Source organism: Syngnathus typhle, linkage group LG12 (genome assembly GCF_033458585.1).
Source record: "Syngnathus typhle isolate RoL2023-S1 ecotype Sweden linkage group LG12, RoL_Styp_1.0, whole genome shotgun sequence".
Classification (NCBI taxonomy): Eukaryota; Metazoa; Chordata; class Actinopteri; order Syngnathiformes; family Syngnathidae; genus Syngnathus; species Syngnathus typhle.
In genome coordinates, this window is record NC_083749.1 from 1,356,038 (window position 1) to 1,378,401 (window position 22,364).

The 22,364-nt window shown below is 56.7% G+C and overlaps 3 protein-coding genes across 12 annotated transcripts; all 3 read left to right on the forward strand.

Moving 5' to 3' along the window:
• The first annotated feature begins 15 nt into the window (after positions 1-15).
• Positions 16-13,198, forward strand: pi4kaa (phosphatidylinositol 4-kinase, catalytic, alpha a). 5 transcript variants are annotated; one of them, XR_009716344.1, is made up of 53 exons: positions 16-219; positions 781-897; positions 968-1,061; positions 1,157-1,245; positions 1,328-1,400; positions 1,460-1,737; positions 2,011-2,077; positions 2,141-2,289; positions 2,358-2,423; positions 2,507-2,603; positions 2,691-2,882; positions 2,964-3,064; positions 3,179-3,307; positions 3,377-3,516; positions 3,593-3,688; positions 3,748-3,931; positions 4,012-4,112; positions 4,181-4,349; positions 4,434-4,484; positions 4,559-4,667; positions 4,757-4,893; positions 4,977-5,110; positions 5,173-5,255; positions 5,325-5,395; positions 5,705-5,829; positions 5,900-5,981; positions 6,055-6,138; positions 6,218-6,427; positions 6,510-6,602; positions 6,671-6,827; positions 6,907-7,034; positions 7,110-7,268; positions 7,352-7,503; positions 7,581-7,688; positions 7,813-8,033; positions 8,661-8,825; positions 8,890-8,969; positions 9,049-9,248; positions 9,311-9,398; positions 9,470-9,637; positions 9,736-9,789; positions 9,861-9,981; positions 10,082-10,211; positions 10,285-10,355; positions 10,428-10,500; positions 10,667-10,847; positions 10,917-11,021; positions 11,098-11,223; positions 11,308-11,428; positions 11,510-11,669; positions 11,745-11,834; positions 11,922-11,986; positions 12,122-13,198. XR_009716344.1 is itself a non-coding variant. In XM_061292853.1 (53 exons), exons 1-53 carry the CDS (start codon positions 121-123, stop codon positions 12,171-12,173), a joined length of 6,408 nt encoding a protein of 2,135 aa, XP_061148837.1. In that variant the 5' UTR covers positions 16-120; the 3' UTR covers positions 12,174-13,198. The 5 variants fall into 5 exon arrangements, 4 of the variants coding, with proteins under 4 accessions (XP_061148837.1, XP_061148836.1, XP_061148834.1 ...); XM_061292853.1 differs by having other exon boundaries at positions 3,179-3,308; positions 3,384-3,516; positions 11,903-11,986; XM_061292852.1 differs by having other exon boundaries at positions 11,903-11,986.
• A 187-nt stretch (positions 13,199-13,385) lies between these two features.
• On the forward strand, positions 13,386-17,743 carry marveld2a (MARVEL domain containing 2a). Of its 5 annotated transcripts, XM_061292862.1 has the most exons (11): positions 13,386-13,554; positions 14,596-14,648; positions 14,768-14,830; positions 15,106-15,340; positions 15,408-16,126; positions 16,205-16,425; positions 16,539-16,574; positions 16,646-16,806; positions 16,868-17,039; positions 17,110-17,160; positions 17,247-17,743. In XM_061292862.1, the coding sequence occupies exons 4-11, from the start codon at positions 15,123-15,125 to the stop codon at positions 17,364-17,366; spliced, it is 1,698 nt and encodes a 565-aa protein (XP_061148846.1). In that variant the 5' UTR covers positions 13,386-13,554; positions 14,596-14,648; positions 14,768-14,830; positions 15,106-15,122; the 3' UTR covers positions 17,367-17,743. The 5 variants fall into 5 exon arrangements, with proteins under 5 accessions (XP_061148846.1, XP_061148847.1, XP_061148849.1 ...); XM_061292863.1 differs by lacking the exon at positions 14,768-14,830 and having other exon boundaries at positions 13,386-13,558; positions 14,596-14,681; XM_061292865.1 differs by lacking the exon at positions 14,768-14,830 and having other exon boundaries at positions 13,386-13,558.
• Positions 17,744-18,101: 358 nt separating this feature from the next.
• oclna (occludin a) lies at positions 18,102-22,094 on the forward strand. 2 transcript variants are annotated; one of them, XM_061292866.1, is made up of 9 exons: positions 18,102-18,389; positions 18,896-18,986; positions 19,073-19,736; positions 19,861-20,028; positions 20,825-20,955; positions 21,021-21,179; positions 21,258-21,429; positions 21,559-21,600; positions 21,757-22,094. In XM_061292866.1, exons 2-9 carry the CDS (start codon positions 18,937-18,939, stop codon positions 21,853-21,855), a joined length of 1,485 nt encoding a protein of 494 aa, XP_061148850.1. In that variant the 5' UTR covers positions 18,102-18,389; positions 18,896-18,936; the 3' UTR covers positions 21,856-22,094. The 2 variants fall into 2 exon arrangements, with proteins under 2 accessions (XP_061148850.1, XP_061148851.1); XM_061292867.1 differs by having other exon boundaries at positions 18,110-18,389; positions 20,828-20,955.
• The last annotated feature ends 270 nt before the right edge of the window (positions 22,095-22,364 follow it).

Here is a 22,364-nt window from a genome sequence, read left to right on the forward strand (position 1 = left end):
GTTTTGGACCTGCGCTCTCGCCGTACATGTCGTCGCGTCATTTGGTTTGAGGCAAAAGAAGCGCAAGATGCTTCAGCTGCTCTAGATGTTGCTGCTGCTTGAAAGTGGCAAAGTGTAAACATGGCTGTCCACGTCGAGAGCAGCCGGGGCTTCTACTTCAACACCGTCCTGTCGCTGGCTCGCTCGCTGGCGGCTCACCGGCTGGCGCCGCTCGATAAGGTTAGCACTTTGCTTAGCATCCGGGCTAACTAAGCGTTCATCTTGCATAGCGGGCGAGTGACGTCATCGTGTCTCCTTTTGCCTTACTGTCAGCAATGTGACATTATTTTAGTCAAGACGAGGTCATGGTGAAATTGATTGGCGATCAGCCAGGTCGTAGGTGGTCGAATGTGGCCTTAGTGTTAAGCTGAAGTCGGCCAATGGATGATAATCCTACATGACTTACTTGGCGGTATGTGAAGGATGAATTGATTGACATTTTCAGCGTTCCATTCTCGAAGTATCATTTTAGTGAAGGAAAAAAAAATGCAGCAATTTCTGGCCAAGGTCAAACTGGAAAGTCAACAAGATGTGACTTGTTTTGAAATGTTACCACGTCAGACTTGTAGCATTTAAAAGATGGCCAAACACACACCTGGGCAACCTAGAAGAATCTAAAAGCCCCCAAACAGACGAATGCGGCATCAAGACAGTCCAGAAGCAAGAGGAGAAGATCTCGCCGTGATGACGCAATGTACGTCCCGCGGTGCAAAATGGTGTCCCGTGTTGTCGCGCCGGCAGGTGCAAAAGCTGCAATGTATGTGTCCCGTGGACGTGCGAGGCGTCTTCCAGCTGGACGAGAGGCGTCGGGACGCCGTGCTGGCCCTGGGCGTCTTCCTGGTGGAGTCCAACCTGCAGGTGAGCGCGACGCTCTCGGGACCGGCCGGCTCATTCCGGGCGGGCTCTCAAAGCGGCGCTGTCCTCTCAGCACAAAGACGCCATCGTGCCCTACCTCCTGGGACTGCTCAAAGGACTTCCCCGAGTTCATTGGATCGAGGAGGGCTCGCAACGGAAAGGACCAGGTCAAATGGGCGCGCCGCTTGTCTTCCGACCTTCTTCTGCACAACTGCGGCGCACGTAACCAACCACCCGTGCGCTTCCTTCTCCACTCCTGTAGGAACGCTTCCCGTGGCCGAGAACTTCAGCTTTTGTTTCGTGACGCTGCTGTCGGACGTCGCCCAGCGAGATGAAACCTTGCGTGGACAGGTGTGTGTGTTTGTGTGCGCGTGAGTGTATCTATGTGTGAGCGTTTTGTCATAGTGGTGTGATGATGTCACTGTGGCGTCAGATTGTGGAGAGCATCATGGACGTCATGCAAGTCCTGCAGGAGCTATGCAAGAACCCGCAGTCTCACGATAAAGGTGCGCCTTCCCCGTGGTCAGCCGGCCTCCGTTTTGCTGACTTTGTGTTTTGCTTTCAGCTCCCGCCTACGTGGAGTACACGTGTCGCTACACGGTGCCCACCTTGCTGGGCGCGGCGCGAGCCTTCGGCCGCTACAGCAACACCAGCGAGCCGCTGCTGTCCAAGCTGTTCCCGCGGCCGGCTGCGGCCGCCCCGTCGGCGGCTGACGACGGCGACGCGGCGCGACGGCGCTCCTTCAATGACTTCCGCTCCATCCTGCCCAGTTCCTTCCTCACCGTGTGTCCGCCGGAGACCCTGAGGTGCAAGGGCTCCTCCGTATCCATCGTGTCTCAACAGGTACGAAAAAAAAAAATGGTATGACTGGAGAACAAGAAGATAGGAACATATGATTTGATTTGTTAAAAATGTGTCAGTGTGAGAACGTGACATCGACGAATGTATAATGCAGCTAGTCAGCGAGCTAGCGAGTTAGCGGCTGGCTGGCTGGCTGGCTGGATGCATAGTAAGATTTGAGCAAATGATTTGCCCAAAAGCAAGACATTTTGACTTGAATTGTTTTGCCGGCTAGCTTCCAACGGGCCCGACGTTCTCACGATCCTTTCTTTTCAGGCCAGTCCAGAGAGGACAATGCTGAGCCCGAGCTCCCCGGCGGAGCCCTCGGCGCCGTACTTTGAAGGTGAGCGCCGGCGGCTCCTCCACCGACGCAGCCGATCGAGCCGAACGCCCGACCTCTGTGCAGGCTCGTACCTGCCCGACGGGAGCTCCGTGGACCCGGACTACTACTTCTCCACCATCAGTTCCAGCTTCTCCGTCTCGCCTCTCTTCACCGGCAGCAGCCGCGGAGAGTTTCACGTGGCCCTGGACACGCTCCGGCAGCTCCTGCAGATGGTGCGCACGGCACGGCACGCACGCCTGAGCGCGCCATCTTGACACATCTTGGTTTTCACCTTCACCAGGTTGAAGACATCGTCTCCGAGTCCTTTTTAAAGTCGCTGGACGAAACCTTGGCCGAGTTTTTGGCGGTAAGACGGCAGCTTGACTCGTTGGTCCCGAAACACGGGGACTATTATTTGACTCGCCAGGCTCTGCTCTGCTCTGGTTGCAGTCCAGTCCCGGTCTTCACGTGTACTACAAAAGCTTCAGTGACCCGCTCTACGTGGCCATCTTCAAGATGCTCCGAGACACCCTGTACAACCTGAAAGGTCAGTCCCGCCGCCCTCTTTTTGGATTCGTCCCGTGGGCCTCCCCCGCTTCACCCTCCCTCCCTCCCACCTTCCCCGCGTGAAAAGACCTCCGGACGGACTTTGTGAAGGAGGTGCACGACTTTGTGCTGGAGCAGTTCAGCAGCAGCCAGTCGGAGCTGCAGAGGATCCTGCACGACGTGGAGTACCTGCAGAGCGAGCTGAGCCCGCTCAAGCTGCGCTGCCAGGCCAACGCCGCCTGCGTGGACCTCATGGTGTGGGCCGTCACCGAGGAGCAAGGTGGGAGCCTCCGTCCGTCGCCAGCTCCGCCCGGCCGGCCGGCCGGCAGCGCCGCCTCATCTTCTTTCACTGCCGCCGCAGGAGCCGAGAACCTTTGCAGCAAGCTGTCGGAGAAGCTGCAGTCCAAGACTTCCAGCAAAGTCATCATCGCCCACATGCCCCTCCTCATCTGCTGCCTGCAGGTGAGTCACCAGTGGCGCTCGCTCCCGTCCTCCCTCCCTCTCTCCCTAGCCAGCCTCCCTCCCTCCCTCCCTCGGCAGCGCCGCTCTGATCTTGGCGCGTTTGTGCGGGCGCAGGGCTTGGGCCGCCTGTGCGAGCGTTTCCCGGTGGTGGCCCATTCGGTCACCGCGTCGCTGAGGGACTTCCTGGTGGTGCCCTCGCCCGTCCTGGTCAAGCTCTACAAATACCACAGCCAGTGCTCAGCGGGTAAGGCCCGCCTCCCGCTTCCCTCCCGCCACTCGCTCGGCTCATGCTTCTCCTCCTGTGTGCGAGTTGCTCAAGGAGGCGGCGAGATCAAAATCCACGTGACCAACGAGCACTCCCAGTCCACCGTCGGCGCCAACTCGGCCAGCAAGAAGAGTCAGCCCTCCATGTACGAGCAGCTGAGAGACATCTCCATCGACAACATCTGCAGGTGAAAAAACCTGGAGAAAGAAAAACCCCAGAGCGGGCGGAGGTGCAAGCGTGACCTGGTGTGACCTGGCCCTCAGGTGTCTGAAGGCGGGGCTGACCATGGATAACGTCATCGTGGAAGCCTTCCTGGCCAGCCTGTCCAACCGTCTGTACATCTCGCAGGAGAACGACAAGTAATGGCTGTCGTCCGTCCCCTTCCGAGGGCCCCCACTCACGTCTGCGTGTGGCACAGGGACGCCCACCTCATCCCGGACCACACCATCCGGGCTCTGGGCCACATCGCCGTGGCCCTGCGGGACACGCCCCGCGTGATGGAGCCCATCTTGCAGATCCTGCAGCAGAAGTTTTGCCAGCCGCCGTCGCAGCTGGACGTGCTGATCGTGGACCAGCTGGGCTGCATGGTCATCACGGGCAACGCAAGTGTCCCGCCCCCCTCGCCTCGCCGCCACCTCTTTGCTGACATGCTGACGCGGGCGCTCGCGCTGTGCCCCTGCAGCAATACATCTACCAGGAGGTGTGGAATTTGTTCCAGCAAATCAGCGTGAAGGCCAGCTCCATGGTCTACTCCACCAAGGACTACAAGGACCACGGCTACAGGTGGGCCTCGTCGAGCCCGCGAGGCTTTCTTTTTGTTTGACTTAACCGCATTGCGGCGGCGGCGGCAGGCACTGCTCTCTGGCCGTCATCAACGCTCTGGGCAACATCGCGGCCAACCTGCAGGCCGAGCAGATGGTGGACGAGCTGCTGGTCAACCTGCTGGAGCTCTTTGTGCAGCTGGGCCTGGAGGGCAAGCGGGCCAGCGAGCGGGCGGCCGACAAAGGCCCGGCCCTCAAGGTCTGCCCGGCCCCGGCCCGGCCCAGCTTTTTACCGGGCTGGCTCTGCCTGCTGTTTTGAGCGCCGTCTTTTCTTGCGCCGCAGGCATCGAGCAGCGCCGGCAACCTGGGCGTCCTCATCCCCGTCATCGCAGTGGTAAGCGGCGCCGCCCCGAACGCCGTGTCGGAACGTCTCCCTCCGCCTCTTGAAACGCTGGCCTGTGCCAACAGCTGACCAAAAGGCTGGCGCCCATCAAGGAGGCCAAACCGCGCCTGCAGAAGCTCTTCAGGGACTTCTGGCTCTACTCGGTGGTGATGGGCTTCGCCGTGGAAGGCTCAGGTGCGCCTCGGTCTGCCCGTATTTGTCTCGGGGAGAGAGACGCCGGCTGTCTGACTCGCCGCCGCCGCGCCCCCCCCCCCCCCCCTTAGGTCTGTGGCCCGAGGAGTGGTACGAGGGCGTGTGCGAGATCGCCACCAAATCGCCGCTGCTGACCTTCCCGAGCGGCGAGCCGCTGCGCTCGGAGCTGCAGTACAACTCGGCGCTCAAGAACGACACGGTCACCCCGGTAGCGCCGCGGCGACGCTCCAAAGGCGCAAGCGAGCGGCGGCGCCTTGCGGCCGCCTGACCCGCCGTCTCCGTCCGTCCCAGGCGGAGCTCAACGAGCTGCGCGGCACCATCATCAACCTGCTGGACCCGCCGCCAGAGGGCGCCGCCCTGGTCAACAAGCTGGATTTTGCCATGTCCACCTACCTGCTGTCCGTCTACAGGCTGGAGTACATGAGGTTGGTTAGGACCTTGCGGCAGACCCGAAAAAGTGGCCCGAATAACAATCGCTTGCCATCAGGATGCTGAATTCGCCCGACTCGGAACGTTTCCAGGTCATGTTCCGCTACTTTGAGGACCGGGCCATCCAGAAGGACAAATCGGGTAAGAGCCGTTTAGCAAGCGAGCCCCCCCCCCCCACGTTAGCTTGCGTAACATGAACGTCCTAAGCAGGCATGATGCAGTGCGTGGTGGCCGTCAGCGACAAAGTCTTTGAGGTCTTCCTGCAAATGATGATCGAGAAGGTAAGAAAAGTCAAAGTCTGCTTTCTTGTCCATTTCTTCACATGCCAAGACACCAAGAAATCGAAAGGACGTTCCCACTATCCCACGGTGACAAGACATAGAACACGATATACATACAACACCAAAAAATAAAAACAAGAAGGCACAAACAATGAATAAAGAAGAGTGATGAATAATTAAATAAACAAATAAGACAATAAATAAGAATGCAGCAAGTGTGCAGACAGTCAGAAGGCCTGGAGCGGGCGGCGATGGCCGGCGGTGGGCCCATCTCGCCGGGCGCGGCTTTCATCTGGTGTTCTCCTTCAGGCCAAAACCAAAGTGCACGAGGAGGAGCTGGAGCGCCACGCCCAGTTCCTGCTGGTCAACTTCAACCACATCCACAAGAGGATCCGCAGAGTGGCCGACAAATATTTGTCCGGTTTGGCTGAGACGTAAGTACCGCACGGGCGCTCGGCCCGGCCCGGTCCGCTCTCACGTGTCCTGGTGCGGCTGCTTTCTCAGCTTCCCTCACCTGCTGTGGAGCGGCCGCGTGCTGAAGACCATGCTGGACATCCTGCAGACCCTGTCGCTCTCGCTCAGCGCCGTAAGTTGGCCCCGCCCAAGTCACTTTTTCCCACTTGTGTGGAAAATGGAACCAATGATGTTGTCCAACACAGGACATCCACAAGGACCAGCCGTACTACGACATTCCCGACACGCCCTACAGGATCACGGTTCCCGACACTCACGAGGCCAGAGAGGTCAGCTCCTCCCCACTTTGCAAACCAAATCAACTCAAGAGAGGCTGCGCGTTCTCACCGCATTTGGCGATGCTTGCAGAGCATCGTGAAGGACTTTGCCGCCCGCTGCGGGGAGATCCTGAAGGAGGCCATGAAGTGGGCGCCGTCCGTCACCAAATCCCACCTGCAGGAGTACCTCAACAAGCACCAGAACTGGGTGTCGGGTCTGTCGCAGCACACGGGTCTGGCCATGGCCACCGAGAGCATCCTGCACTTTGCCGGCTTCAACCGGCAGAGCACGGCGCTGGGGGTAGCTCCATAGCTAGCGAGCTATAGCTTTGCCGCTTTAGCTTGTTTCGGTACTTGACGGCGTTCCGCTCGTCCCCCCGCAGTCCACTCAGCTGACGGAGAGGCCGGCGTGCGTGAAAAAGGACTACTCCAACTTCATGGCCTCCCTCAATCTGAGGAACCGATACGCCGGAGAGGTGGGCGCGCCGTCCCACCCGTTCTGGATCAAAGCCAAGGCCTACAGCTCCTCCTTTCCCATCCGCAGGTGTCGGGCATGATCCACTTTGCGCAGGCGCTGCGGGGCCAGCCGGACCTGGGCCGGCTGCTGGTCAAGCAGATGGCAGAGGCTCTGGACTCGGCCCGGCCCGAAGGCTTCACGGAAGTCATGTTCAAGCTGGCCGCCTTGCTCATCAGCAGCAAAGGTCGGTCGCTCGCTCGGTCACTCGGCTTGGCTTGGCCGTCCGTCTTCGTGTTGTGACGTCCGCCCGTGTTGGTGCGTAGAGTGCGACCCTCAGCTGCTGCACCACCTCTGCTGGTCTCCGCTCAAGATGTTCAGCGAGCACGGCATGGAGACGGCCGTCGCCTGCTGGGAGTGGCTGCTGGCCGCGCGTGCTGGCGTGGAAGTACCGGTAACCCAAAAGAAAGCAACCTTTTTTTTAGCATCACTTTGCAATGCGTTTGTGCTCATTTCTTCTTTTTTGCAGTTCATGCGCGAGATGGCAGGAGCGTGGCAGATGACGGTGGAGCTGAAGATGGGCTTATTCTCCGACGAGCAGCAGGAGGCCGACCCTCTGGCGGCGTCGGAGGAGAGCCAACCCGTACCCTGCCCGCCGGACGTCACGCCCCACCACATCTGGATTGAGGTGCGCCTGCCGGCGTCAACTCAACCACCCCCCCCCTCCCCTACTCACCTTTTCCCCACTTGGGCCTGGCGCTTTGCGTGCAGTTTTTGGTGCAGAGGTTCGAGATCGCCAAGTACTGCAGCGCCGACCAGGTGGAGATCTTCTGCAGTTTGCTCCAGCGCTCGCTTTCGCTCAACGTGGGCGGGGCCAAAAGCAACCTCAACCGACACGTCGCGGCCATCGGACCTCGATTCAGGTGCGACTCGCGCTTTGGCAGGCCCTCACGGACGGGATTTTTCTTTTTCTAATTCCTCCTGTCTTTGTTCTGCGCAGGCTGCTGACGCTGGGCCTGGCCGTGCTCCACTCTGACGTCATCACCAACCCCACGGTCAAGAACGTCCTCAGAGAGAAGATCTACTCCACAGCCTTTGATTACTTCAGGTGCGCACGAGCAACTGTGGCAGTGACCCCGCCAACTTGCATGTTTTATTTCCTTTGATTTGGAGCTGCCAGCCAAAATGGATGTCCGAGCGGGAGTTAAGCTGAGCTTGTGCTCCGTCTGCAGCGTGTCTCCCAAGTTTCCTACCCAGGGTGACAAGCGCCTGCGCGAGGACATCAGCGTGGCCATCCGTTTCTACGCCGGCATCCTGTCGGACAAGAAGTACCTGGCGGCGTGCCACCTGGTGCCCCCCGGTGAGCTTGGCACCACCCCGGCCCCGAGCACGCTCTCTGCCGGGATATTCGGATCACTTATCGTGTCCAGCACTTCTCCGATATCCATCTTAAGTAAGCCTCGGCCTCGACGGCGAGAGCATGTGTGGCGTGACGGGCGGGCGGGCGGGCGCGCGCGTGGCACATTTGATGCTTTGCTCGACCCTCAGCGCGCTGCTCCGAGATGCTCTCCATTCCGACTTGATTCTCTATAAGCCTTTGAGTAGCCCTGAGGACGAGAAGCACAAATGTGTCACCTGTGTGGAGATGCACGACTCCTCATCATCCAGTCAGTCAGTCAGTCAGTCAGTTAGTCAGTCAGTCCAACCATCCATCCATCCGTCCGTCCATCCGTCCATCCATCCATCCATCCATCCGCTTGCCCGCCCTTTCCCAATCCAGTACGACTTGAATCCTCCCCTCATCAATTCAGAGAGACGAACGAACGAGGCAAGTGGCCACGACTAGAAAAAGGCAAGCAAGCAGCCCGCTGGGGCAGCCCGTGAAAAAGGGGAAGGGCTTGAGCCTGCCTTGTGGGACACCAGGCAAACTTGTGAAGGAATCCCCGGGCAGGTTGCTCAGGCGAGTCCAGGATCCGCGCCATTCAGGGCGGGCATGGCGACATCTCCATCATCACTCGTGTGCCGTTTGTGTCGCGGCCATGACGGCGCGCTAAACGCGCCTTCTTGTACCCCCGGCCAGACAACCAGGACCCGTCGCTCAACAGTTTGTCGGTGATGAACGCCGCCGACATGCGAGGAGGCGGCGGCAGCATCGACTCCAGCGCTCGCTCGCAGCAGAGCGGCCAGGGATGGATCAATACCTACCCGCTTTCCAGCGGCATGTCCAGCGCCTCCAAGAAGTCCGGTGGGTTTTCCAAAGTCAAAGTGGAAAGCCTCATTTGGTGATGGCGTGACGCCGTGCCTCGCAGGAGCGTCCAAGAAGAGCAACCGAGGAACGCAGCTGCACAAGTACTACATGAAGCGCCGGACGCTCTTGTTGGCTTTGCTGGTGAGCGTCGGTGGATTTCTCCGGCCGTTCCCACCCCCGGCCGGCTCCAACCCGCCCTCTTCCCTCTTTTGGCGGCCAGGCCAGCGAGATCGAGCGTCTGAGCACCTGGTACAACCCGCTGTGCGCTCAGGAGCTGGCCATCGCCACCGAGCAGTCGGTGGAGACCAGCATCGCCAACTGGAGGTCCAAATACATCAGCCTGACCGAGAAGCAGTGGAAAGACAACGTCAACCTGGCCTGGAATATCGCGCCCTACCTCGCCATGCAGCTGCCCAGCAGGTCGGTGCGCTTGCGCCGTTCCAAAAAAACAACGCGGCCAACACCTGCGCCTTCCTTGGAAGGTTCAAGAACGACGCCATCACGGCCGAGGTGACCCGCCTGGTGCGTCTGGACCCCGGCGCCGTAAGCGACGTCCCGGAAGCCGTTAAGGTCAGGCCCGCTTTTTTTGTTCTTCTTCAAAATGGCTGGCAGCTTCGCTCAAGCGCTCCGCGCGGTGGCAGTTCCTGGTCACGTGGCACACCATCGACGCCGACTCGCCGGAGCTGAGCCACATCCTGTGCTGGGCGCCCGCCGACCCGCCCACGGGCCTGTCCTACTTCAGCAGCATGTACCCGCCGCACCCGCTCACCGCGCAGTACGGCGTCAAGGTGCTGCGCTCCTTCCCTCCGGTGAGTGCGACCCGGCCCGACCTGCCCCGCCCGCCGAGTCCGACCCGGCCCAGCCATGCTTCTTTCTCTTTGTTCCTTGTTTTTCTCCCCCTCTTCAGGACGCCATCTTGTTCTACATCCCGCAGATTGTTCAAGCGCTGCGCTACGATAAGGTATTTATTCACGTGGCGAGTCGCAGCCAGCTCCAAAAATATCGGGACGCTTGTGCAATTGTTGACCTCAGATGGGCTACGTGCGGGAGTACATCCTGTGGGCCGCGCAAAAGTCCCAGCTGCTGGCTCACCAGTTCATCTGGAACATGAAGACCAACATCTTCATGGACGAGGAGGCGCACCAGAAGGACCGTGAGTTCTCAAATCGTTTTGGTTGGTTTTCTTAAATTCAAACAAACGACCTGCCCGTCTGTCGGGTCCGGCCGGCTTCTCGGCGCCATCGGCCGCTCAGCCGACATCGGTGAGCTGCTGGAGCAAATGGTGGAGGAGATCACGGGATCGCTGTCAGGTCCGGCCAAAGATTTCTACCAGCGGGAGTTTGACTTCTTTAATAAGATCACCAACGTGTCGGCGATCATCAAGTAAGTCGGCGCCCCGAGCGTCGTCAACAAAAGCATCGCTGGACGTTGTTGAGGTGACCACCTGATCTTTCAGGCCAATCCCCAAAGGGGAGGAGCGGAAACGGGGTTGTCTGAAGGCTCTGGCGGATATCAAAGTTCAAGCAGGTAACCTCAATGGCGCTAACCCTGACGTCGTCGTCACAGTGAACAGAGAAATGCAAAATGTGTGTGCGCTAGGGTGCTACCTGCCCAGCAACCCCGAGGCCATCGTCCTGGACATCGACTACAAGTCCGGGACACCCATGCAGAGGTCGGAACCCTTGAGTGCTAACTAATGATGCTAAGCGCTTTGGAACTGTTGCTGTGAGCTTCGTTTGGTAGTTCTTACGGGACTTTGGGAGCTTCCTTAAGAAACCATGTCCAAACCAGTTGACAAAAGTAGTGCTTTGCCGCCATCTGTCCGTCCTCCTCCGCAGCGCGGCCAAGGCTCCCTACCTGGCCAAGTTCAAAGTGAAGCGTTGCGGCGTGAGCGAGCTGGAGCGCGAGGGCCTGCGCTGCCCGTCCGACTCGCTGGACGAGGACGGGGACAACCCGGATGCGGCGCGGCAAGTCTGCTGGCAGGCGGCCATCTTCAAAGTGGGCGACGACTGCCGGCAGGTGAGCCTCGCTTTTGCGCTGCCTTTGGAAGAGTGCAAAGCCATTGATTTCTTCTTTACTGGGGCGCAGGATATGCTGGCGCTGCAGATCATTGGACTCTTCAAGAACATCTTCCAGTTGGTGGGCCTGGACCTTTTTGTTTTCCCCTACCGGGTGGTGGCCACGGCTCCCGGGGTGAGTCTCCCTCCGACTCGGCCTTTTATTCCTCGCGAGCAGGCTGCGGGCAACGTGGCGCTTTGGGCCTCCTCAGTGCGGCGTGATCGAGTGCATCCCGGACTGCAAGTCCCGCGACCAGCTGGGCAGGCAGACGGACTTTGGCATGTACGACTACTTCCGCAACCAATACGGCGACGAATCCACGCTGGCCTTCCAGAAGGTGGTGGCGCCTTTACTTCGCTCGCTTTATCTTCCCGGTCCCGCCCGTGTCTCCGTTTACCTGTCCGTCTCCCGGTTCCCGCAGGCTCGCTACAACTTCATCCGTAGCATGGCGGCGTACAGCCTGCTGCTCTTCCTGCTGCAGATTAAAGACAGACACAACGGCAACATCATGCTGGACAGCAAGGGACACCTCATCCACATCGGTAAATGACAAAAGCAAAACAAGTGCTAACAGTCGCTACGCTAACACAGCGGTCCGTCTATCCGTCCTCTTGTCTGGGCAGACTTTGGCTTCATGTTTGAGAGCTCCCCGGGCGGCAACCTGGGCTGGGAGCCCGACATCAAGCTGACGGACGAAATGGTGATGATCATGGGTGGCAAGATGGAGGCCACGCCCTTCAAGTGGTTCATGGAGATGTGCGTGCGAGGCTACCTGGCCGTTCGGTAGGAAAACGCCCGTCCGCTCTCCGGTCCGGTTCGGTCGGTCGGGGCTCTCCAATGTGGCCGTCTGCCCCGCAGTCCCTACATGGACGCGGTGGTGTCTCTGGTCACGCTCATGCTGGACACGGGGCTGCCCTGCTTCCGAGGACAGACCATCAAGCTCCTCAAGTGAGTGGGCAAATTGTCAACGCCCACTGGCGGACGGAAAGGAACGGTGTGCTTTTGCTCCCGCTCAGAGGCAGGTTTAATCCTCAGATGAGCGAGAAAGAGGCGGCGGCGTTTATCATCAAGGTCATCCAAAGCTGCTTCCTCAGTAGCAGGTACGTGCAGGGCGAATGCTAACACCTAGCGGAGCGTTACGCTGAATAAGACGTTTTCACTTTTTGACTGTCCCTTTGTAAGGATACAAGAAGCCATTTTGGGTTGTTGTTTTTTTTTCCCCCCCGCCCCTCCAGGAGCAAAACCTACGATATGCTGCAATATTACCAGAACCAAATTCCCTACTGAGCTGAGCTGAGCTGCTGGCGGCGGCGGCAGCAGCAGCGAGTCCAAACCCTTCAAGCAACAGCGCTTTAGTCAAAGTGCTATCACCCTTCAAGCATCATCATCACCACCTCTCACCTCCGTGCACTTTATTTCTCGCACTATTTCAAGATCAAATCAAGATCAAATGTTACTTTGTGTGTTACTTCTCAGGCCACGAGGACGAGTCATCGCTGCAAAATCATTCCGCAGCGGCACTCTAGTGTGTTCTGGAAACTTTGTGTGTTGTGTGTGTGTATGCATGCGTGTGTGTGTGTTTGCCAACTCGTTTTGAGCTCTAGAAAATCTCAAGTTTTATTTGGCCCTTGTGCAATGGTTTTGAACTATTATGACTTCTTGCGAATATGTCCCAAACTATCCAGAAACACTTGAAAGTCATTTGACCCTTAAAAACAATTGACTCCGAGTGAGAGGAGAAAAATTGGCTGATAAAATACCTGAGGAAAAATTCAGCAACCACAACAAATGGCCAATTTGGGGATTGATTTTGCTCGGCCTCCCAGTAGTAAGCGTAGTGTGCACAAAGCCAAGTATGAGGGTCCCTCAAAATGCTTGCGGCAAACACACACACACACACACACCTGCACGCGTGCTGAACCTGTTTGGAAACATTCCTTGTTGTGTGTCATGTGATGACTTTTCCCCCAAACAAAGCCATGTCCTACTTGACGCAAGCGAGCAACCCGATAAGCGATATGCAAAAACTATCTATCTATCTATCTATCCGTGTGCTGTGTTTTTTGGAGTGTCAAAGTGCCCTCGTATCCTGACTCGTTGGTCTTCGAGGTGCAACTTGGATGAATGTTGGCCATTTGAGCTCTCAAGGTCCAAATCACGCCAACGCGAGCCCTCCTCCATCTTCTTGGCTCTATGACACATCCTTCGTGAAAAAGGCCCGCGTTTGCGCCCGAGAAATGGTTTTCTTTTCCATATTTGTCGGCTCATTCCACTTTTCTGTTGATTCGAAAAGATTAAAGCCTCACTTGAAAGCTCTTCCTTTTCTTTTCCTACACCGAGATTAAAACGTCACGAGCCTGTTTTGAAAAGAAGACATCCATCAGATCAATGTTCAGATGTCATAAGAAAACACCTGTCCAGGTACATTTGCACTGAAGTGGATTTCACTGGACAGAAGTGTACAGTACTTGCTCTGAATGAAACAAGTCCACTCCGGCGCGCTTCAGTGACGTCACCGGGATGGGCAGGTGGCCACGTAATGTCGGGGTGGGAGCGCTGAAAAGAGTTGCCTTGCTCCGCCGTCGATTTTGGGTCATGAAGAAGAGCAGCGGGAGAAGAAAGAAGACAAGAGACAAGAAGGAAACACCTTAGAAGGCGAGCGAGTTTGGTAGGTAGGACAACTTTTGGAAGCAGTAGCGATGAGCTTCGCTATCGGCCAAAGAGCAAAAGTTGACGCGACAAAAGTGAGCCTCGTTAGACAGGAAGTGCGCTGAGGCAACAGGAGAGGACGGGACGGCGCCGCACCGAACCGCACCGCACCGCTCCAACTTGACACCACTAGACCATTTTCATTTGACTTGGCTTCCGCTTCCACAATGTTTTCACCTCGTTCTCGTGTGTGAAGCGCACTTGTTGCCAGATTTGTCGACTTTCTTTGCTTTTCCTGTGGCGCGTTTAAAGCCCTTTTAGCCAACTCGCACCCAATTCGCCCTTTCGCACCCAATTTGCTGCTTCCTTGAGCAGCATGACTTTTTGGGTTTGAAAATGATGCGTTCGCCAACTTTCAGAATGTCGGCCAAATGACTTCTCCTCGCCAGTACGTGTCATTTCATCCTGTGAACGAACGACCGAGCGAGCGAACTTGTATTTTGGCCTTCACCGTTGTGTGAATTGGAGTCATTATTTTGCTTCATGCAAATACATGGAAATGTAACGTTTGTTCTAATTTGTCGTCCAAAGATTTCAAAATGATGCGTTTGTGAAACCTTGGGAATCCCACTTCTCATCAAATTGCTCACATTGTCCACCTTGCTATCGTTATGTTCAATGACCCTTGTCTCAATCTTGATTTCTGACTTCCATTATTATGTATGTATAAAAGGGTTTTAATAAGCAGTCATCCATCCATCCATCCATCCATCCATCCATCCCCATATCCCTCGTACTAGTTGATTTTGACAGCGCTTTATTTAGGTGCGTGTGTTTTTATTGGCCATGGATGCATGTTTATGAATACGTTAGCAAGACCATTGAAGCATTTCCACTTGTCGCTCTGGTACTCGTCCCAAAGCGCGGCCGAACGTCATCTCGGCCTTTTCGTTTGGAAACGTTCAACATTGGCACTGATGGCATCACGTATTTGGCTTTGCTATTTTTTTCTCAGTATTTTGGTTGACTTTTGATTGCTGTGGTTTTGTTTGCGTCCTAGGTGCTAACCGGCGTCGCGCTAAGCAGCCCGGCTTGCGGCGGCGGGCGCTCAATGTAAGTGGTGACGAGTGACTGCGTGTCAGCGAGGTATTGAACAGCATTTGCTATTTTCTTCCCCGCCCGCCGGCCGGCCGCTCCTGCTCTCCTTCGGCCCATTGACTGACCGTACGCAGTGCATCTCCGCGTCGCCACCTGCTGGCCGGGAGACGCACTGTGACTAGCATGAAGGATTCTGGGTAACTTGTGGTTTCGCCCTCTCGTCTTCTGTCACCTTCTCTTGCTTCGTGGTGCGACCCGAGACATCAAATGATGCAGTATAAAAAGTCCACACGCAAAACATTTGATGTCTATGAGTTAACCACGTTTGGCTTCACTGATGACCACTGATGATAATGTTACAAACTCTGTCTTTTCACGACTTGCATTTGTGTTGGTGGGTGGGTGGGTGGTTGTGTCCATTGTTGTGGACTAACTTGTGTGTGTGTGTGTGTGTGTGTAACGTTCGCGTCAGGGCCCCCCATCATCCTGATGTTCCATGGTGACCAGTACCTAGGCCGCACTGAGCATGTCCGCCAGGCGCCTCACTACGACCAGGTCCCGCCGGGCACGTTGCCCCGGGACCAGCCCTACGAGCCGGAGCCTCTGAGCGCCCAGTCGGCGCCTTACTTTGCCCTCAGCGCCGACCCGCTCCCGCCGCCGCCCCTGCCCGACCATCCTCCCGTCGGGCTCGACCACCCGAGCGACGGGTAAGCTGGCGACGCTCGGGGCGATTTTGCGTGCGTAATTGTTTGAACTTGCCGTTTGCCACGCAAGCGAGGGGACCGAGCGGGACCTGGACCCGGCCCTGGACATCAAACCGGTGCACCGCTTCATCCCGGACTCGTGGAAGAACTTCTTCCGGGCCAGCGATCGCAGCAGCAAAAAGGGGGCGTGGCCCGAGGCGCCGTCATGTAACGACAACAACAACGGCACCAGCGAGGGCGTGCGCTGCTCGCCTCCCCCCACCACCTCCGGGTCCTACCGGGACCCTTACGGGGGCTCGGCCGGCAGCTACAATTCGGCCAAGGAGCTCCTGGACCTGGGCGAGTCGGCGTCGGCTTCGGGCCGCACCTACCGCACGGCGCTGACCTACAGCGAGCGCGTGGAGGAGTACAACCAGCGCTACGCCTACATGAAGTCCTGGGCGGGGCTGCTGAGGATTCTGGGCTGCGTGGAGCTGCTGCTGGGCGCCGCCGTCTTCGCCTGCGTCTGCGCGTACATCCACAAGGACAACGAGTGGTTCAACATGTTCGGCTACTCGTCGCCGGGCGGCGCCTACGGCGGCGGCCTCTACGGCGGCAGCGCCACCACCTACACGGGGCCCAAGACGCCCTTTGTGCTGGTGGTGGCGGGCCTGGCGTGGCTGGTGACGGTCATCGTGCTGGTGCTGGGCATGACCATGTACTACCGCACCATCCTGCTGGACTCCACCTGGTGGCCGCTGACCGAGTTTGTCATCAACCTGGTGCTGGCCGTGCTCTACATGGCGGCGGGTAGGTAGGGGGCGGAGCCGAGTCCAATGCAAAATGAGCCGGATGCTAACGCGCCCCTCCTTCCTTTTGTCTGCGCAGGCATCGTGTACGTGCGCGACACCACCCGCGGGGGCCTCTGCTCTTACCCCGTCTTCAACAACGGCATGAGCGGCGCCTTCTGCAGGACGGAGGCGGGCCAGACGGCCGCCATCATCTTCCTCTTCCTCACCATGGTCATCTACCTGATCAGCGCCGGCGTCAGCCTCAAGCTGTGGCGCCACGAGGCGGCGCGCCGATACCGCCAGAGCAACGCGCACGAGGTGCCGCTTTTCTGAATCCAAACTCAATCCCAATTTCGAATGCTCACCGGATTGCACCTGACTCCTCGTTTTGGTTTGGTTTGGTTTGGTTTTTCTTCTCCCCGTTCATTCAGATGCAGCAGTCCGAGTTTGGAGCGGTTCGGTCGCTGGTGAGCGTCTCGAAGCAGCCGAGCGCATTTGGGCGGCCCGCTCGGTTCTCACGCGCCTCTTTTCTCACTAGCTGGTTCCCGCTAGCGCTGCGGCGGGCGCCAACCTCCCCCTGCGGGAATCCTCCCTGGCATCCGTCGGGGACGTCCCCATCGCCGTGGCCCCCAAGATCCTGCAGGGGGCCATACCGTCCGGCCACATCCCCAAGCCGGTCATCGTGCCGGACTACATCGCGTGAGTGCTTTGGAAGTGGCTTTTCCATCCGCTGGCAGAGTGTAAGAATTTTGGCGCGCAGGAAGTACCCGAGCATCCGCTCGGACGAGGAGCGCGACCAGTACCGAGCCGTGTTCAACGACCAGTACGCAGAGTACAAGGAGCTTCACGCCGACGTTCAGGCTGCCTGCAAGAAGTTTGACGAGATGGACGCCATGATGCGCAGCCTCCCGCAGCAGGCCGGCAGCCAGATGGTGACCACGCCCGACCACGCTCTTTGCGCTCCCTCTTTGCCACGCCCCAACCTCTCCTCGTCTTTTCCAGGAAGCCGAGCGCATCGGCAGAATCCTTCAGGAGTTCCAGAGGAAGAAAAACGTGAGTGCGTCGCTCCCTCCCTCCCCCCCTCCCTCCCTCGAGGCGCATCTTGCTGGCATTACATTGGTTGCTTGGCAACCCGGCAGGACCCGACCTTTCTGGAGAAAAAGGAGCGCTGCGATTACCTGAAGAACAAGCTGTCGCACATCAAGCAGAAGATTCAGGAGTACGACAAAGTGGCCGAATGGAACGACGGCTACGGCTGAAGGGCGGATGGAGCTGCTGAATCCCAAATGTCTTGGGGCTGTCTTCCGTGTTGTTTCATTGTGCTTTTGACCTTTTGTTCTACCATTTCACACATCAAAACGACAATCGCAAAGCTGGTTGAAATCCGCCGCCTCCACTTCTTAATGCGCTGCAAAAAGTCTCGACGCATGCTAAACGATGGGCGCGCTCATTTAAACGATGCAGATGCAAACGCTGGGACAAAGCCAAAACCTTCTCTCCTATTTAACGTCAAAGGCCAGTTTCCATCACTAGCTCCTGATCGCGCTGATTGAATTCTTTCTGGCCTAATATGAAGCGTATGTTTTTTTATCCGCGATGTACAGAGTCTTAACACTGAATAAACTTCATGAACGTGTGTGTCTTGATGAGTTCTTTTTGGTCGTATGGCAAAACTTGCCCATTTCACATTGACTAACTAGGTGAGTTACGCGCCGTGACTCACTAAAGAATGTGCCTCCTCAACTCCTGCAAGAAATGGTGATTTCTGATCAGTTCATCCTCACGTTCTGCAGGAGCCTGATCATTGAATCAGGTGTGTTGGACGAGGGAAACTTGGAAAACATGGAGGAATGCAAGGACTGTAGTTGGAGACCCCTGCTTTCGATCAAATGTTTTGGTTTTCACTTCGTGACGAAAGCAGCCTGCGCAACTTGCATGTCAACAATCCTTCCGCATTTGGAGTTGCATCTATTCTCGGCTTTCACAGCTTCAACACGGGTTCATTATTTGATACGTCTTAAAAGAAGTCCAAGTAAAATAGACTCGAGTGAGTGATTTTCGTTTTCACTCATTTTGCACATGTTGAACTTGAAAAAGGCATTTCGGACTTCCGTGTTTGGCGTTTCCTTGTGTGTTGAACTCAGCATTTCCCGTGACGTAAGTTGATACCTGAGTGGGCGTGGCCAGGCTGCTACCTTGTCGAGGTGTGGTCTGTTTCTTAAATTGTGTGGATTTCACTTGGAGGAGACATCTAGCCGGCCCGGCGGTGGACAAAGTTTCGGGTGAGTGAGTGCGTCGAACTTGTCCGCCTCTCTATTTGCTTGCTTGCTGTTGTTTTTGTGCCATAAACATTCCCATTGTTTCTTCTTTCTTTCTTTCTATAAGCTGGCGTGACAAAACAACTATGTCTCGAAATAATTGTACTGTCAGCACAAATATGACGTGATTGTTGTGAGTCTCCAAAAAAACTCACAACACCATTTCTCTGATGTTTTTAAATTGGGTACACAACTCCAAATGCATCTTGATTGTTTTTATTCTTTTTGTTTGTCTTGTGCTTCCACTGACAACATGGCTGCCAACTGGTTTCTGTCATGGGAAAGAATTGTTCCCCTTGCCTTACATTCTGGACGTGGAGTAACGGAATGGACATTTTGAATCATGTCTCGTTTGATTTCGCGACGGTCGGATGAGAACTGGAAAGGGGCTCGTGTTTTAAAGCGATGGTGGTCATGGAGCCGCACTTTGGCTACAATTCAATGGTTGATGTGTTTTTGTTCTTTGGCAGAAACTCGGGCGCAGTCAAAGACAAGCGAAGAAGCAGCAGCCATGTCCAACAGGCCAAAGGGGAGCCCGCCTCCCTACGCGTCGGATGGCTAGTAAGTCCCAAAGCTCTCTCAAGCAACGTCTTTGAATGGAAGCTGAACCTACGGAAGGTGAACATAACCATGCCCTCCCCTGGCAGCAACGCCGCCCCCCAGCCGGCGTACTCGTACTACCCGGAAGACGAGTTCCAACACTTCTACCGCTGGACGTCGCCGCCGGGCGTGCTGAAGATCATGGCCATCATTGTCATCGTGCTGTGCGTGGCCATCTTTGCCTGCGTGGCCTCCACTCTGGCGTGGGACTCGCAGGGGGCGCTGTCGGGCTTCGGCGGCGGCATCGGCGGCGGCGGCATCGGCGGCTCCTATCCCGGAAGCTTCGGCGGCGGCGGCGGCAGCTTTGGCTCTTTCGGAGGCGGCGCCTACGGAGCCGGCAACAACTACGGCTACGGCAACCTGGGCGGCAACTACAACGACCCCCGCTCGGCCAAAGGCTTCATCATCGCCATGGCGGCCATCACTTTTGTGGCGGCGCTGGCCATCTTCATCATCCTGGTGTCCCACCAGAGGGTCTCGGAGAGCAGGAAGTTCTACCTGGCTGCGATCATCGTCTGCGCCATCTTGGCCCTGTTGATGCTGATCGCCACCATCGTGTACCTGGTGGCCGTCAACCCCACGGCGCAGTCGCAAGGCTCGGCCTACGGCAGCCAGATCGCCGGCCTGTGCGCCCAGTTCCAGCAGCCGCAGTTGTCGGGGATCATGGTCAACCAGTACCTCTACCACTACTGCGTGGTGGAGCCACAGGAGGTGGGTTCTCTGCTGCCGCGGCTGCCGTCGCCATTTGGAAATGTCGGATTGGCACTTTTGAGCGGCTGTGCGCACTTGTGCAACCACGGGACGGACGCTCATGTTGTTGTTTTTGGCGCGGCAGGCCATCGCGGTGGTGTTTGGCTTCCTGGTGGTGGCCGCCCTCATCATCATGCTGGTGTTTGCGGTGAAGACGCGCAAGAAGATCAACGAGTTCGGCGAGAGCAACATCTTGTGGAAGCGGGTCAAGGTGCTGGAGGACGCCGAACCGCCGCAGGACGTCGAGGCCTGGGTCAGCGCCGGCCGTCGCAAAATTCTCGTCGGCGATATACATCGATCGGCGCAATGTTTTGATACGTCAAATGCGCCGCGCCCAAATTTGCCCGTGGTTAAGTCGTTTGATACAAGCAGAAAAAGAATCAAATGCCAATTTAGCCCAGTAACTGCTAATGCGGCGGCCATGTTGGTCGGGGCGCAACTCATCAGGTGACCTTTGGATCGTGGATTGTCACTTTGAGTTGAAACCAGTGAAGAGGTACAAATTGGTGGGATGTTGCCTTCACAAAGCACCGTCTGATTTTTGCCTCAGGTTAGCGTGCTTGTTAGCGTGCTTTCCGAAGCGGTCCGACCAGTTTGGCAGCGTGCAAAAACGGATGGGGGAGGCGGGTGGGACGAGGGGGAGGCGGGCGGGCGGGATGCCTGTTGGTTTCAAGGCGTGTCGCCACGGTGACACCGACAGTTTCATGGTGTCACATTCTCAAGGGGGGGGGTTCATTCACTCGCGTGCTGGAAGGTATAACAAGTTTGGAAAAGCCAGTTGTTTTCTTGGAGGTCACACGGGCTGACGCGACGGGTCTGCGCACGCTCGTCATTCCAGCGCCGGCCGCAGCTGGCTGAAAAGAAAAGAAAAGAAAAGACTGGATGAAATAGTCTGTATTCTGAAGAACATTTCCAACATTCTAGATGGAAAAAAAAAAAAAAAAAAGAAATTTTCTTTTCAACTCATTTGGAGTAACGTGAAGGACTTTTCAGGAAGAAAGTTGCAATGTTACAAAAGGCTTTTGTTTTAGTGTGCATATTTGAACCAGCAGGTGAACAACGTGTCGTTGCCGCCCGAGGAACTTCCCATGGCCGACTTCCCGGAGACGCTGCGCGGCTCGCGGGGTCGCCTGGACGACGACCGCAGCACCGACTACAGCAAACCTCGATACGGCTACGCGTAAGTCCGGCTGGCTCGGGATGACCGCTTCTGATGGCTCTCATTGTTCTGTCATCCTGGGTCAGGCCGGTGGAGGACGATGTCCGTAACGGCGTTCCTTCCAGCGCCGCCGACTCGGCCGCTCCCAGCTGGGCCGGCAGATCCAACGGGAGGCGGGGAGACCCCGACGCCGACTATGCGTCCTCGGGAGACGAGCTGGACGACGAGGACGCCGACTTCTACAGGTGGGTGCCCGCCCCCATCGCCTGGTGCGCCCCCCCCCCCCCCCCCCCCGGCTCTCAACGCTCCGTGGTCTTCCTCAGCGAGTTCCCGCCCGTCGCCAGCGAGCCGGAACGCAACGAGTACAAGCGGGAGTTTGACCGCAACCACCACGAGTACAAAGAGCTCCAGTCCGAGCTTGACGCCATCAACGGCAAACTCAGCGACGCGGACCGACAACTGGACCAGCTGCACAAAGGAAGCCCGCAGTACCTGGTGAGTCGGCATCTTCTGCCGTCGCGCAACACGTGTGAAATTCTGGCCCTGCCGTTTAGTTTATAAATTAAGCCACCATTTGAAAGACATCAGAAAAGGCATCATGCAAGGTGATGTGTTTTCCACCAGGACGCTTTGGACCAGTACAACCGGATCAAGGACATGAAAAAGGTGAGTAGGAGGTCAACAGCCATGACCAAACTTGCAACAAAGTGAAATGTGTCTGACCGACTAAGGCGAATAAGGCTGGCCTACAGCGATTCTTTCAGTCGCCACTAGAGGGTGGCCTTGCTGACAATCGCCGTGTTTGTTGCGTTGTGTTTTAAGTCTTCAGACTATCGCGCCAAGAAGCGGCGAAGCAAATACCTCAAGGCCAAACTCAACCACATCAAGAAGATGGTCAGCGACTACGACCGCAGAGCTTGAGACGCCGCCGCCGCCGTCAGAACAAACGCTCGCTCAGCCCGAAGGGGTCGGCCAGCCACGTCATGGCTGCCAGCTGTGAACCCTTTTTAAACAACAAGCTATATATTCGTCATGATGAATTTTTGCATGACGTTCCGCATGACAACTCGGTCCACGTGTATGGATCGAACAAGCTATTTTTAACCAACTTGTGTACTTAAGGCTGTATTTTTTATGAGAATAAAATGGCAAGAAATGTTTTCATTGACTTCCCGTGCGGCATTTGTAGAAATTCGGTGCCACATTGTAGCGAGTGAAAGCTTTCAGTCCGTTCTTGCCAAGGTTCCTTGTTTTGACTTGTAGCTAGTGAAACTGTCAATTGTTTTCCTTGCAGCAATTCGAAGATCTCATTGGAGCGCTCTCACTTCCCCGCCGCCCCTGAAGGCAGCACTTTGGAGAAAGTTTGAAAAAAAGAAAAAGTGGTTTCAACCAGGGCTGTGCACGGACGGTGTCCGCGCGCGCGCGCGTAA

Excerpts from the sequence above, each read along its gene's own strand:
- pi4kaa (XM_061292850.1), top strand. The coding sequence starts at position 121 with ATGGCTGTCCACGTCGAGAGCAGCCGGGGCTTCTACTTCAACACCGTC. Across the intron at positions 1,246-1,327 it reads ATGAAACCTTGCGTGGACAG|ATTGTGGAGAGCATCATGGA; the intron begins GTGTGTGTGTTT and ends CTGTGGCGTCAG. Across the intron at positions 8,970-9,048 it reads CGCTCTTGTTGGCTTTGCTG|GCCAGCGAGATCGAGCGTCT; the intron begins GTGAGCGTCGGT and ends TTTGGCGGCCAG.
- marveld2a (XM_061292863.1), top strand. The coding sequence starts at position 15,123 with ATGTTCCATGGTGACCAGTACCTAGGCCGCACTGAGCATGTCCGCCAG. Across the intron at positions 15,341-15,407 it reads CTCGACCACCCGAGCGACGG|CGAGGGGACCGAGCGGGACC; the intron begins GTAAGCTGGCGA and ends TTGCCACGCAAG. Across the intron at positions 16,426-16,538 it reads GCCAGAGCAACGCGCACGAG|ATGCAGCAGTCCGAGTTTGG; the intron begins GTGCCGCTTTTC and ends CCGTTCATTCAG.
- oclna (XM_061292866.1), top strand. The coding sequence starts at position 18,937 with ATGTCCAACAGGCCAAAGGGGAGCCCGCCTCCCTACGCGTCGGATGGC. Across the intron at positions 20,029-20,824 it reads CGCAGGACGTCGAGGCCTGG|CAGGTGAACAACGTGTCGTT; the intron begins GTCAGCGCCGGC and ends TATTTGAACCAG. Across the intron at positions 21,601-21,756 it reads GGATCAAGGACATGAAAAAG|TCTTCAGACTATCGCGCCAA; the intron begins GTGAGTAGGAGG and ends TTGTGTTTTAAG.